Here is a 14,462-nt window from a genome sequence, read left to right as displayed (position 1 = left end):
TTATGATACTTTATCATTGACATTCATATAAAGTTAAAATGAATAATTTTCCTAGAATTTTCTAGGCAGGAGTACTGGAATGGGCTGCCATTTCCTTCTCCAGGGTGTTTTCCAGGGTTGCCAGGGAACAAATCCAGGTCTCTTGCATTGCAGGCAGATGCTTTACCATCTGAACCACCAGGGAAGCCCCGAGAGGACAGACCCTTTTCTAATAAAGGACCCACTTTATCATTTTTATAGGTTTTTTCCTCTTTTTTTTGGCCATAAAAAAACTACCATGCCTGCTTTTAATGCGGCTTTAACTTCTGACTGGTATTTTCATGACACATTTTTTTCTGTCCCGTTGTTTTAATCATTTTGTATCATTATGATTTTTCTTTTAGTATGAAGATTATAACTGAGTATTTTTCAAAATCAGCTTGAAATGTTTGTCTTTTTTTCTTTGAATATTTGTTTATTTGGCTTTGTTGGGTCTTAGTTGTGGCACATGGGCTTAGTTGCACCATGCATGTAGGATCTTAGTTCCCTGACCAGGGATTAAACCCAAGTCCCCTGCATTGTAAGGTGGAGTCTCAATCACTGGACCACAAGGGAAGTCCCTATATCTTTGTCTTTTAATTAGCAGTCATAGTCACACTTCATCAAATATTGATGCTTTGAGAGTAAAGTTATACCATTTTCTTTGTGCTTCAATTCTTCCTGCTTTATAAGTTTCTTTTACTCTTTTTCTGATATATATTTTTGTATCATTACATATTTTTTCTTAGACATATCTAACACTGCAAATTTTAACTTTATTCTAAAGTATCTGGAGTGCTGCAGTTCATGGGGTCGCGAAGAGTCTGACACGACTGAGCGACGGAACTGAAATGAAAGTGTGAATATGCCAAGAAAGTGAAATAATATTTTAAATAGTGCTCGGTTCAGTTCCGTCGCTCAGTCATGTCCGACTCTTTATGACCCCATGAATCGCAGCACGCCAGGCCTCCCTGTCCGTCACCAACTCCCGGAGTTCACTCAAACTCACGTCCATCGAGTCAGTGATGCCATCCAGCCATCTCATCCTCTGTCGTCCCCTTCTCCTCCTGCCCCCAATCCCTCCCAGCATCAGAGTCTTTTCCAGTGAGTCAACTCTTCCCATGCAGTGGCCAAAGTACTGGAGCTTCAGCTTTAGCATCATTACTTCCAAAGAAATCCCAGGGCTGATCTCCTTCAGAATGGACTGGTTGGATCTCCTTGCAGTCCAAGGGACTCTCAAGAGTCTTCTCCAACACCACAGTTCAAAAGCATCAATTCTTTGGCACTCAGCTTTCTTCACAGTCCAACTCTCACATCCATACATGACCACAGGAAAAACCATAGCCTTGACGAGACGGACCTTTGTTGGCAAAGTAATGTCTCTGCTTTTCAATATGCTTTCTAGGTTGGTCATAACTTTCCTTCCAAGGAGTGTCTTTTAATTTCATGGCTGCAGTCACCATCTGCAGTGATTTGGGAGCCCCAAAAATAAAGTCTGACAGTTTCCACTGTTTCCCCATCTATTTCCCATGAAGTGATGGGACCAGATGCCATGATCTTTGTTTTCTGAATGTTGAGCTTTAGCCAATATTAAATTATTATTCACTTTAGATTATTGATATCTCTGAATATCTAAACAAGACTGATTCTATTTACAGACATGAAAAATGTAGTCACATATGTTTATTCTTCGATAATCTTTTTAATGCTTTATTACCACAGATTATGACTTGTTTATATTTTAATAAATGAGACAAAATATTGTTGGGTAATTAACATATATTGCATATATTGCTTATAGCACAAATCTGGTTGTCTAGTGCATATGAAAGTCATCTTATAGCTCAGAGTATGCATGAAGTATCAGATAAATTATTTTCCTTGGAGTTGATAGAAAAAATTCAGTAGTAAATATTATTATAAAAATTATTAAATTATTTTAATTGAATTAATTGATTTTAATTAAGTGACATATGTAGCCTGATTCAGACTTACAATATCACTGCAAAGTTTTTAAAAGTTATATTAAAATTATTTTTTAATTTCTTGGTTTTCTTGAATCTTTGGTTCATTCTACCATTTGCTGAAACATGCATATTGAATTCTTTTGCTATAATTTTAGATTTATCTATTTTTGTATTACTGGCCTCCTTATACTGCCTGTGTTATTAAGTATATACAATTTTATAAAAGTGCATGTTTCTAGTGAACTCAACTTTTTATTAAAGAGATCATCTTAACCTTTGGTAAGTTCCTTTGACTTAAATTCTGTTTTGTCTGACGTTGACATAACTATAGCAGATCTATTTTGATTAATATATGCATACATATCTTTTTTCATATATTTGCTTTCCACCTTTATGTATTATTAAGCTTAGGTGTGGTGTATCTTATAAATAGTTTATAGTCAGATTGTTTACAAATCCAATATTTTTTCCTTTATTCCAGGAACACATAATCTATAATTATTAAAACTATAAATATATTGGATATAAATATCCTTGGATACTTCGTTTTTACCCTCGTATTCCATTTTTCATTTTTAAATGAATATTGAATCACTATTTTTTATTCCAATTTTAAAATCAATCTCATGGTTTAAAATGTGAAAACTTAAAAAAAGTGAATATGCTTAGAAAAATGAAGTTACCTTCAACTTTTAAGTATATGTATGAAATAACAGAGTGCCTACACATTCTTTCAGTAGAAACACTCTCATGGTTACACTAAACATCATAGTCCAGTCTTATATTTTGATCTTTTAAAAAATTGTGGTCATTTACTTAAATTGTTACAAAAATGAAAGGAAACTTTAGGTGATACTTGGTCTATCTTAATTCAGAAGCTTCACAATAAAAGTTTCCTGTTTTAGTGGATTAAAATCTTTTCTTATAGTTGAGAAAATGGGTATCAGATGAAAATATGTCAAATGAAGATGAAGTTTTAATCTCAAAAATCCCACCTCAAATTAAGAATGTTGGAAGTTCTAGGAAACTGTTTTTGACAGCTTGACTATGATATGTATATGTGTGGATCTCATTGAGTATGCTTTACTTAGGGCTTGTTGAGCTACTTTATGTGAAGATTACTGTTTTTCATAATATTGGGGAAGTTACTGATCGTTATTTCTTCTTTCTCTACTTTTCCTCTTTGTTGCCCATTGTACTTATCTTGATACGCTTGTTTCCATCAATCTCTGAGGCTCTGTTTATTTCTCTTCATGGTCCTCAGACTGGATAATTTCAGTTTACCTCTGTTCAGTTTCACTAAGTCTTTCCTTTTTAACCCAACCTTTATTTTTATTTTTTTAATATAAATTTATTTATTTTAATTAGAGGCTAATTACTTTGCAATATTGTGTTGGTTTTGCCATACATTGACATGAATCCACCACAGGTGTACATGTGTTCCCCATCCTGAACCCCACTTCCACCTCCCTCCCCATACCATCCCCAGTGCACCAGCCCTGAGCACCCTGTATCATGCATCAAACCTGCACTGGTGATTCGTTTCACATATGATAATACACATGTTTCAATGCCATTCTCGCAAATCATCCCACCCTCGCCCTCTCCCACAGAGTCCAAAAGACTGTTCTATAACATCTGTGTCTCTTTTGCTATCTCACATATAGAGTTATTGTTACCATCTTTCTAAATTCCATATATATGTGTTAGTATACTATACTGGTGTTTTTCTTTCTGGCTTACTTCACTCTGTATAATAGGTTCCAGTTTCATCCACCTCTTTAGAACTGATTCAAATGTATTCTTTTTAATGGCTGAGTAATACTCCATTGTGTATATGTAACCACAACTTTCTTATCCATTCGTCTGCTGATGGACATCTAGATTGCTTCCACGTCCTGGCTGTTATGAACAGTGATGTGATGGACATTGGGGTACACTTGTCTCTTTCAATTCTGGTTTCCTTGGTGTGTATGCACAGTAGTAGGATTGCTGGATCATATGGCAGTTCTTTTTCCAGTTTTTTCAGGAATCTCCACACTGTTCTCCATAGTGGCTGTACTAGTTTGCATTCCCACCAACAGTGTAAGAGGGTTCCCTTTTCTCCACACCCTCTCCAGCATTTATTGTTTGTAGACTTTTGGATAGCAGCAAATGGCATGAAATGGTACCTCATTATGGTTTTGATTTGCGTTTCTCTGATAATGAGTGATGTTGAGCATCTTTTCATGTATTTGTTAGCCATCTTTATGTCTTCTTTGGAGAAATGTCTGTTTAGTTCTTTGGCCCATTTTTTGATTGGGTCGTTTATTTTTCTGTAATTGAGCTGCAGGAGTTGCTTGTATATTTTTGAGATTAATTCTTTGTCAGTTGCTTTGTTTACTATTATTTTCTCCCATTCAGAAGGCTGTCTTTTCACCTTGCTTATAGTTTCCTTGGTTGTGCAGAAGCTTTTAATTTTAATTAGGTCCCATTTGTTTATTTTTGGTTTTATTTCCAATATTCTGGGAGGTGGATCATAGGGCATCTTGCTGTGATTTATGTTGGACAGCGTTTTGCCTATGTTTTCCTCTAGGAGTTTTATAGTTTCTGGTCTTATGTTTAGACCTTTAATCCATTTTGTTTTTGTGAATGGTGTTAGAAAGTGTTCTAGTTTCATTCTTTTACAAGTGGTTGACCAGTTTTCCCAGCGCCACTTGTTAAAGAGATTGTCTTTTCTCCATTGTATATTCTTGCCTCCATTGTCAAAGATAAGATGTTCATAGGTGCGTGGATTTATCTCTGGGCTTTCTATTTTGTTCCATTGATCTATATTTCTGTCTTTTTGCCAGTACCATACTGTCTTGATGACTGTGGCTTTGTAGTACATGACTGTGGCTTCATCCCTGTGAAGTGAGGGATATTGATTCCTCCAGTTCCATTCTTCTTTCTCAAGATTGCTTTGGCTATTTGAGGTTTTTTGTATTTACATACAAACTGTGAAATTATTTGTTATAGCTCTGTGAAAAATACCGTTGGTAGATTGATAGGGATTGCATTGAATCTATAGATTGCTTTGGGTAATATGTTTTCACTATGTTGATTTTTCACTGTATTGGTTCTTCCGATCCATGAACATGGTATATTTCTCCATCTATTTGTGTCCTCTTTGATTTCTTTCACCAGTGTTTTATACTTTTCTATATATAGGTCCTTTGTTTCTTTAGGTAGATATATTCCTAAGTATTTTATTCTTTTCATTGCAGTGGTGAATGGAATTGTTTCCTTAATTTCTCTCTTTTCTCATTGCTAGTGTATAGGAATGCAAGAGATTTCTGTGTGTTGATTTTGTATCCTGCAACTTTACTATATTCATTGAATAGCTCTAGTAATTTTCTGGTGGAGTCTTTAGGGTTTTCTATGTACAAGATCATGTCATCTGCAAACAGTGAGAGTTTTACTTCTTCTTTTCCAATCTGGATTCCTTTTATTTCTTTTTCTGCTCTGATTGCTGTGGCCAATACTTCCAAAACTATGTTGAATAGGAGTGGTGAGAGTGTGCACCCTTGTCTTGTTCCTGACTTTAGGGGAAATGCTTTCAATTTTTCACCATTGAGGATAATGTTTGCTGTGGGTTTGTCATGTATAGCTTTTATTATGTTGAGGTATGTTCCTTCTATTCCTCCTTTCTGGAGGGAATTTTTTTTTTATCATAAATGGATATTGAATTTTGTCAAAGGCTTTCTCTGCATCTATTGAGATAATCAAATGGGTTTTATTTTTCAATTTGTTAATGTAGTGTATTACACTAGTTGATATTGAAGAATGCTTGCATCCCAGGGATAAAGCCCACTTGGTTATGATGTATGATCTTTTTAATATGTTGTTGGATTCTGTTTGCTAAAATTTTGTTAAGGATTTTTGCATCTATTTTCATCAGTGATATTGGCCTGTAGTTTTCTTTTTTTGTGGCATCTTTGTCAGGTTTTTATATTAGCGTGATGGTGGCCTCATAGAATGAGTTTGGATGTTTACCTTCCTCTGCAATTTTCTGGAAGAGTTTGAGTAGGATAGGTGTTAGCTCTTCTCGAAATTTTTGGTAGAATTCAGCTGTGAAGCTGTCTGGCCCTGGGCTTTTGTTTCCTGGAAGATTCTGATTACAGTTTCAATGTCCATGCTTATGATGGGTCTGTTAAGATTTTCTATTTCTTCCTGGTTCAGTTTTGGAAAGTTGTACTTTTCTAAGAATTTGTCCATTTCTTCCAAGTTGTCCATTTTATTGGCATATAGTTGCTGGTAGTAGTCTCTTATGATCCTTTGTATTTCTGTGTTGTCTGTTGTGATCTCTCCATTTTCCTTTCTAATTTTGTTGACTTGATTCTTCTCCCTTTGTTCCTTGATGAGTCTGGCTAATGGTTTGTCAGTTTTATTTATTTTGTCAAAGAACCAGCTTTTGGCTTTGTTGATTTTTGCTATGGTCTCTTTTGTTTATTTTGCATTTATTTCTGCCCTAATTTTTAAGATTTCCTTCCTTCTGCTAACCCTGGGGTTCTTCATTTCTTCCTTTTCTAGTTGCTTTAGGTGTAGAGTTAGGTTATTTAGTTGACTTTTTTCTTGTTTCTTGAGGTAAGCCTGTATTGCTATGAACCTTTCCCTTAGCACTGCTTTTACAGTGTCCCATAGGTTTTGAGTTGTTGTATTTCCATTTTTATTCATTTCTATGCATGTTTTGATTTCTTTTTTGATTTCTTCTGTGACTTGTTGGTTATTCAGCAGTGTGTTGTACAGCCTCCATATGTTGGAATTTTTAATAGTTTTTCTCCTGTAATTGACATCTAATCTAACTGCATTGTGGTCAGAAAAGATGGTTGGAATGATTTCAGTTTTTTTTTTTAATTTACCAAGGCTAGATTTATGGCCCAGGATGTGATCTATCCTGGAGAAGGTTCCATGTGCACTTGAGAAAAAGGTGAAATTCATTGTTTGGGGGTGAAATGTGCTATAGATATCAACAAGGTCTAACTGGTCTATTTGTATCATTTAAAGTTTGTGTTTCCTTGTTAATTTTCTGTTTAGTTGATCTATCCTTAGGTGTGAGTGGGGTACTAAAGTCTCCCACTATTATTGTGTTATTGTTAATTTCCCCTTTCATACTTGTTAGCAGTTGCCTTACATATTGCAGTGCTCCTATGTTGGGTGCATATATATTTATAATTGTTATATATTCTTCTTGGATTGATCCTTTGATCATTATGTAGTGTCCTTTTTTGTCTCTTTCCACAGCCTTTGTTTTAAAGTCTATTTTATGTGATATGAGTACAACAAAGGTCTGTCTAGTCAAGGCTATGGTTTTTCCAGTAGTCATGTATAGATGTGAGAGTTGGACTGTGAAGAAAGCTAAATGCTGGAGAATTGATGCTTTTGAACTGTGGTGTTTTAGAAGATTCTTGAGAGTCCCATGGACTGCAAGGAGCTCCAACCAGTCCATCCTACAGCAGATCAGTCCTGGGTGTTCATTGGAAGGACTGATGCTAAAGCTGAAACTCCAATACTTTGGCCACCTCATGCCAAGAGTTGACTCATTGGAAAAGACCCTGATGCTGGGAGGGATTGGGGGCAGGAGGAGAAGGGGACAACAGAGGATGAGATGGGTGGATGACATTACTGACTCGATGCACAAGAGTTTGGGTGAACTCTGGGAGTTGGTGATGGACAAGGAGGCCTAGCATGCTGCGAATCATGGGGTCGCAAAGAGTCGGACACAACTGAGCAGCTGAACTGAGTATCGCTACTCCTGCTTTCTTTTGGTCTCTGTTTGCGTGGAGTATCTTTTTCCAGCCCTTCACTTTCAGTCTGTATGTGTCCCTTGTTTTGAGGTGAGTCTCTTGTAGACAACATATATAGGGGTCTCTTTTTGGTATCCATTCAGCCAGTCTTTGTCTTTTGGTTTGGGGCATTCAACCCATTTACGTTTAAGATAATTATTGATAAGTATGATCCCATTGCCATTTACTTTATTGTTTTGGGATCAAGTTTGTACACCCTTTCTATGTTTCCTGTCTAGAGAAGATCCTTTAGCATTTGTTGGAGAGCTGGTTTGGTGGCGCTGAAGTCTTTTGCTTGTCTGTAAAGCTTTTGATTTCTCCTTCACATTTGAATGAGATCCTTGCTGGGTACAGTAATCTGGGTTGTAGATTATTTTCTTTCATCACTTTAAGTATGTCCTGCCATTCCCTTCTGGCCTGAAGAGTTTCTGTTGAAAGATCAGCTGTTATCCTTATGGGAATCCCCTTGTGTGTTATTTGTTGTTTTTCCCTTGCTGCTTTTAATATTTGTTCTTTGTGTTTGATCTTTGTTAATTTGATTAATATGTGTCTTGGGGTGTTTCACCTTGGGTTTATCCTGTTTGAGACTCTCTGGGTTTCTTGGACTTGGATGATTATTTCCTTCCCCATTTTAGGGAAGTTTTCAACTATTATCTCCTCAAGTATTTTCTCATGGTCTTTCTTTTTGTTGTGTTCTTCTGGGACTCCTATGATTTGAATGTTGGGGCATTTAACATTGTCCCAGAGGTCTGAGATTTTCCTCATTTCAATTCTTTTTTCTTTTTTCCTGTTTGCTTCATTTATTTCTGCCATTCTATCTTCTACCTCACTTATCCTATCTTCTGCCTCCGTTATTCTACTGTTGGTTCCCTCCAGAGTGTTTTTGATCTCATTTATTGCATTATTCATTATATATTGGCTCTTTTTTATTTCTTCTAGGTCCTTGTTAAATATTTCTTGCATCTTCACAATCCTTGTCTCCAGGCTATTTATCTGTAGCTCCATTTTGTTTTCAAGATTTTGGATCATTTTCACTATCATTATTCAGGATTCTTTATCAGGTAGATTCCCTACCTCTTCCTCTTTGGTTTGGTTTGGTGGGCATTTATCCTGTTTCTTTACCTGCTGGGTATTTCGCTGCCTTTTCATCTTGTTTATATTTGCTGTGTTTGGGGTGTCCTTTCTCTATTCTGGCAGTTTGCGATTTTTCTTTATTATGGAGCTTCCTCACTGTGGGTGGTGTTGGACAGGTGGCTTGTCAAGGTTTCCTGCTTAGGGAAGCTTGTGTCAGTGTTCTGGTGGATGGAGCTGGATTTCTTCTCTCTGGAGTGCAATGAAGTGTCCAGTAGTGAGTTTTGAGATGTCAGTGGGTTTGGTGTGTCTTTGGGCAGCCTGTATATTGAAGCTCAGGGCTATGTTCCTGTGTTGCTGGAGAATTTGTGTGATATGTCTTGCTCTGGAACTTCTGGGCCCTTGGGTGGTGCTTGGCTTCAGTGAAGGTATGGAGGCATTTGGATGAGCTCTTATTGATTAATGTTCCCTGGAGTTAGGAGTTCTCTGGTGTTCTCAAGATTTGGACTTAAGCCTCCTGCCTCTGGTTTTCTGTCTTATTCTTACTGTAGCCTCAAGACTTCTTCATCTATACAGCACCAATGATAAAACATCTAGGTTAATGATGAAAAGTTTCTCCAGTGAGGGCCACCTGGAGAGGTTCTCAGAGTTACATGGAGAAGAGAAGAGGGATGAGGGAGAGACGGGTGACCAGGAGGAGAAGAGGGGGAATCAAAAGGGGAGAGAACAAGCTAGCCAATAATCAATTCCCTATATGCTCTCCACAGTCTGGACCCCTCAGAGATGTTCACAGAATTACACAGAAAAGAGAAGAGGGAGGAAGGAGACAGAGGTGACCAGGAGGAGAAAGTTCAGTTCAGTTCAGTTGCTCAGTTGTGTCCGACTCCTTGCAACCCCATGAATCACAGCACGCCAGGCCTCCCTGTCCATCACCAACTCCTGGAGTTCACTCAGACTCACATCCATCGAGTCAGTGATGCCATTCAGCCATCTCATCCTCTGTTGTCCCTTTCTCCTCCTGCCCCCAATCCCTCCCAGCATCAGTCTTTTTCAATGAGTCAACTTTTCTCATGAGGTGGCCAAAGTACTGGAGTTTCAGCTTTAGCATCATTCCCTCCAAAGATATCCCAGGGCTGATCTCCTTCAGAATGGACTGGTTGGATCTCCTTGCAGTCCAAGGGACTCTCAAGAGTCTTCTCCAACACCACAGTTCAAAAGCATCAATTCTTCAGTGCTCAGCTTTCTTCACAGTCCAACTCTCACATCCATACATGACCACTGGAAAAATCATAGACTTGACTAGAAGAGGAGAAAAGGGGGAATCGAAAGGAGAGAGACAGATGCAGCCTGTAATCAGTTCCCTAAGTGTCCTCCACAGCCCGGAACACACAAAGAGATTCACAGAGTTGGGTAGAGAAGAGAAGGGGGAGGGAGGAGATAGACGCCACCTGATGGAGAGAAAGAGTCAACAGGGGGAGAGAACAATCAAGCCAGTAATCACATTCCCAAGTAAAAATGGGTACTGCAGATTGGGTTCTTAAATGTACAAAATTGATAACAAATATCAGAAAGCAAAGATTAAAAATCTAGAATAGAGGTTAGACTCTCAAAAATACAGTATTAATAAACAAAATAAAGTCTCAAACATTATAAAATACATATATATGAAATTTGCTTTAAAAATAGTCTCTTTTTTTGCAAGGTAATAGATTATAAAAATGAAGATTAAAAGAGTATAGAGGCCTTAAAATTAAAAACAGGTTTTTTTTAAATTTAAAAAGTGATAATAGTAAAAATATATCTAGAAATTTCTCTGGAGCTGTTGCAGACAGTATGGGGTCAGTTCATTTTCAGATAGTTCCTTGATCCGGCTTATACTTCTCAGGATTTATAGGCCCCTTCCACTGTAGTTGGGGCTAACTACAGGGTTTAAATCTGTTGCACCTGTCACTTCCAAAGCCGTTCCCTCTGTTTATTTTAGCTTCTTCTGTTTGCTGGTCTCTCAGTGTCTAATTTCCGCCCTGACACCAGGGGGCAATGGTGGTCACTTATTTAGGCTCACTTGTTCAGTCCTGCTGTGGGGAGGGAAAAACACTGCAAACAAATATCACTGGCATGTGTGGGGAGTGCTCGCAGTGTTTCTGCTGCACTGGGTTTGCCCCCGCTCATGGCATGTGTGCTTTCATGGTCTACACTGCTCAGGCTCTAGGTTGCTCTGCCGGGAACTGTCTGAGGCTGGCCTTGGGTTGCGTTCATTTTCCAGGTCTAAGCTGCTCAGGTTCTCAAGTACTCCCCAAATGGCAGACTCAGTTGGCCCTGTGTTTTGTGCCCTTCCCAAGTCCGAGCAGCTCTGGTGACCAGGTGCTTGGCAAACGCAGTCACCCCCAGGTGGGGGTGCGTCTTATCGCCTGCCCCGTCCCAGCAGCTTGGTTTTCTGGGTGTACAATGGGCGTGCCTTCTCAGGTGTTCCATGTGTCTCTTCTGGGGAGCTGATCTCTGGCTGTCACCCTCCCGGTGGATGTCAACCATCCAGAATCCCAAGAACTCTTGGTTAGCAATGGGGCCTGTTTGCAGTTTGGTAGAGGATGCCTCTCTGGGGCCGTGATTGCCCCTTTCTGGCTCTGGCTGCCTCCCTGCCTGCTTGTCTCTGGCGGGGGATGGGCCAGTCCGGAGCCTGCTAGCTCTCCTCTGGTGTTTGCTCAGTCCTTTGTTTTGTGAGCAGGCCTGGCAGTGCCTCAGGTTAGGGCTTTTCACAGGACAGTTCTCGCTCTCTCTTTTTCTCTCTCTCTCTGGCTATCCCACAGTTTGGGTTGCTATCTCACTTTAGTTCCCTCAGATTGCCCTCAAGGCATTCTGACCCAGTCCTTACCCTAAGCAATGCAGCCTGGGCCTCCCTGTTCATCCCCTGCTTGCTGGTGGCAGCTGGGAGCACTGGGAGTTGTAACTAGGCACTGTAATCTGTGGGTTTTAATTATTGATTGACTAATTTTTCCTCCCAGTTATGTGGCCCTCTGTGATTCCAAGATTCCCCACAGATCCCCATGAGACTGTTTCCTGGTGTTTGGAAACTTCTCTTTTAAGACTCCCTTACCGGGATGGATCTCCATCCCTACCTCTTTTGTCTCCCTTTTTACCTTTTATATTTTGTTCTACTTCCTTTCGATGACAAGGAGTGCCTCTCTGGGTGCCTCATGTCCTCTGCCAGCATTCAGAAGTTGTTTTGTGGAATTTGCTCAGCGTTCAAATGTTCTTTCGATGAATTTATGGGGGAGAAAGTGGTCTCCCCATCCTATTCCTCCACCATCTTAGGACTGCCCCCTTAATTTGCTTTTACATTTGGAATATATGGGATATCAACCTACCTCTAAAAGAGATTGCAAGAGATCATGCTTTCCTGAATCCCTTCCCCTATATGCCCCAGTTTATCCCTTCTGTTGTAAGTAACCATATATTATATTGTCCTGTGGTTTATTATTTCTTTAAATCATTTGTAAATGTGTCTATTTTTCTTAATTTTCCCCTTAACTTCCCCTTCTTTCTTACCTCAAAGGTAATATACTAAATATATACTTTTTCACTTTTATTTTTTACATAACATTCTTGGAAATTCTTTCATGTCTGGATAACTTTTTCATTCAATTTATAGCTGAATGTACAGCTGTTTGTGTCACATTTTAAACCATTATTTATATCATAGTTTATGGTACATATCTTGGATTATTCAATCAATGATCTATGAATATTCAGGTAGTTTGAATATTATGCAATTACACATGATGCTATGATGAGTAATCTTGTGCCTATGTGTTTTCATTGTTTGATCTATGATTGATAGTGACCTAAAGTATAAATAACCCAAGAAAACTAGAGACTGATAGGAATATATTCAAAACACTCACTAAAACTTTTCTCACAATTTTTTTTGTCATATCTAGCTTTATGATTATTTTTTTATCAAAATGAAAGAGAATTCTGCTGTACACTTGTATAAATTTGAAGTTTAGATATTTCACAGTAGATCTTTTTTTTCTGTTCAGTGGACTAAATGTACTTCTTTATGTAGGATATGATGAAGCATCATATGAAAAGGTTATGCTTAACCATCAGGATTTGGTGTCAAAAACCCAAATGCAAGTAAAGAAGCAAAGAACTCTGAAAAAGGAAAGACTCTCTCGTAAGCATCATAATCATAAATAACTTCATATCATTTAAAATTAAACTTATCAGATCTTTTTTGTTTCCTGAAGATATATCTCAGCATATGTTTTGTATGGATAAAATTTTACATTTTGATTTAAAGTGTGAATACCTTAAGGCAGCTTAAAAACAAAAACAAAGTTCTTGATACAGTTTAGTTGGGATTTCTGACCTTAAGACTATTTCATGCTCAGTATCCATTAAGGACAATAATAGATCAGTAGTTATCTCACTAAGGCTATGTACCTTTCAGCCAACCTGGGAAATTTCTGCTCCGAACAACCAATGGCTGCCTCTGGCCTCTGTCAGTGTCTTTTTGCTATAGGCTACAATGTCAGTAAGCTACAAAGAGGTCAGTAACTCAGAAAACAAATGGGGACTCAGAAGAGTCCAGGGAAGGAGCTTGAACGATCTGTTGGAAGTCTTCCAGAGCATCTTTTTGGCTGGGTCTCCACTCAAAGGGGATAGCCTTTATGGTAACTTCTTAGAAATGCGCCATCACATCCCTGTGGGCAGCATGCAAATGTGTTAGTAGTCAACAAATCCCATCAAAAGTCCCATCAATACATTTAAAATAAATAATTTGAGGAAGAGAGGGCCCAAAGGTTTGCAAACATGTCTGGAGTAAGATTTTTATCTGCTACAGGTCACACACTGGAATTTCATTGGATACTAGGTCCTTGTCTATATTAATGGCCCAGCTATGTTGTCCCATATGGATCAACAGGATGTTCAGCGCTTGTGGGATGGTGCTTATCTGGGCCCACCAGAAAGATGTCATCAATATAGCAAGGCTATCATTCCCTCTGTGAGTGGGACTTTATCTCAGTCATGCTCTACCCATTGAAGATAGGCAGATGGGGAACTGAGAGATCCCTGTGGAAGGACATTAGTGGCATATTTCAATTAATTATACATAGGGGTAAATTGATCATCGTCATTGGCATGAAGAGAGATGCTGAACAGTATTCAAGTTGTTGGTTGCTATATACTGAGTTCCTTTACCTTGGGCAATAGCTTCTGTGACAGTCACAATACCAGTGTGAGGTTGGTACTAACACTTTGTGCAGCCTTAATCATGTTAGTCTGTAGGCACCTGAGGTTTTGTGCACAGGTCTGATGGGGCTATTGAATGCAGATATAGTTTGTGGAATTTATTGGTTTGTTTAAGCTCAGCAACAAGGGCAGCTATTTATTTTTTACTCCCAGCATGTCAGTATTGTTTTTGGAATTTAACAGATAAGGGTTCTAGGTTCTGGTAATTGGATGGCTCAAGATCTTCCAGCCTGCCCCATTAAAATACCCTAACATTATCAAATCCTGTCACAGCTTGGAAGTGAATACAAGTGGTGGGTCACCTAAATAATATATCTCTACCAATAATACATTCAGCAATGAAGGCAAT

At 38.5% G+C, this 14,462-nt stretch overlaps 1 protein-coding gene across 1 annotated transcript in view; it reads left to right on the top strand.

Moving 5' to 3' along the window:
• Nucleotides 1–14,462, top strand: part of CCDC7 (coiled-coil domain containing 7) — a 304,496-nt gene that overhangs the window by 79,004 nt on the left and 211,030 nt on the right. The window contains exon 21 of the mRNA XM_069547384.1: nt 12,924–13,034. Within this exon, the coding sequence (XP_069403485.1) occupies nt 12,924–13,034 (111 nt within the window). The remainder of the gene's footprint in view (nt 1–12,923; nt 13,035–14,462) is intronic.

Source organism: Ovis canadensis, chromosome 13 (genome assembly GCF_042477335.2).
Source record: "Ovis canadensis isolate MfBH-ARS-UI-01 breed Bighorn chromosome 13, ARS-UI_OviCan_v2, whole genome shotgun sequence".
NCBI lineage: Eukaryota > Metazoa > Chordata > Mammalia > Artiodactyla > Bovidae > Ovis > Ovis canadensis.
The sequence above is the reverse complement of the archived record's forward strand: the minus strand, read 5'-3'. Positions and strand labels throughout refer to the sequence as shown.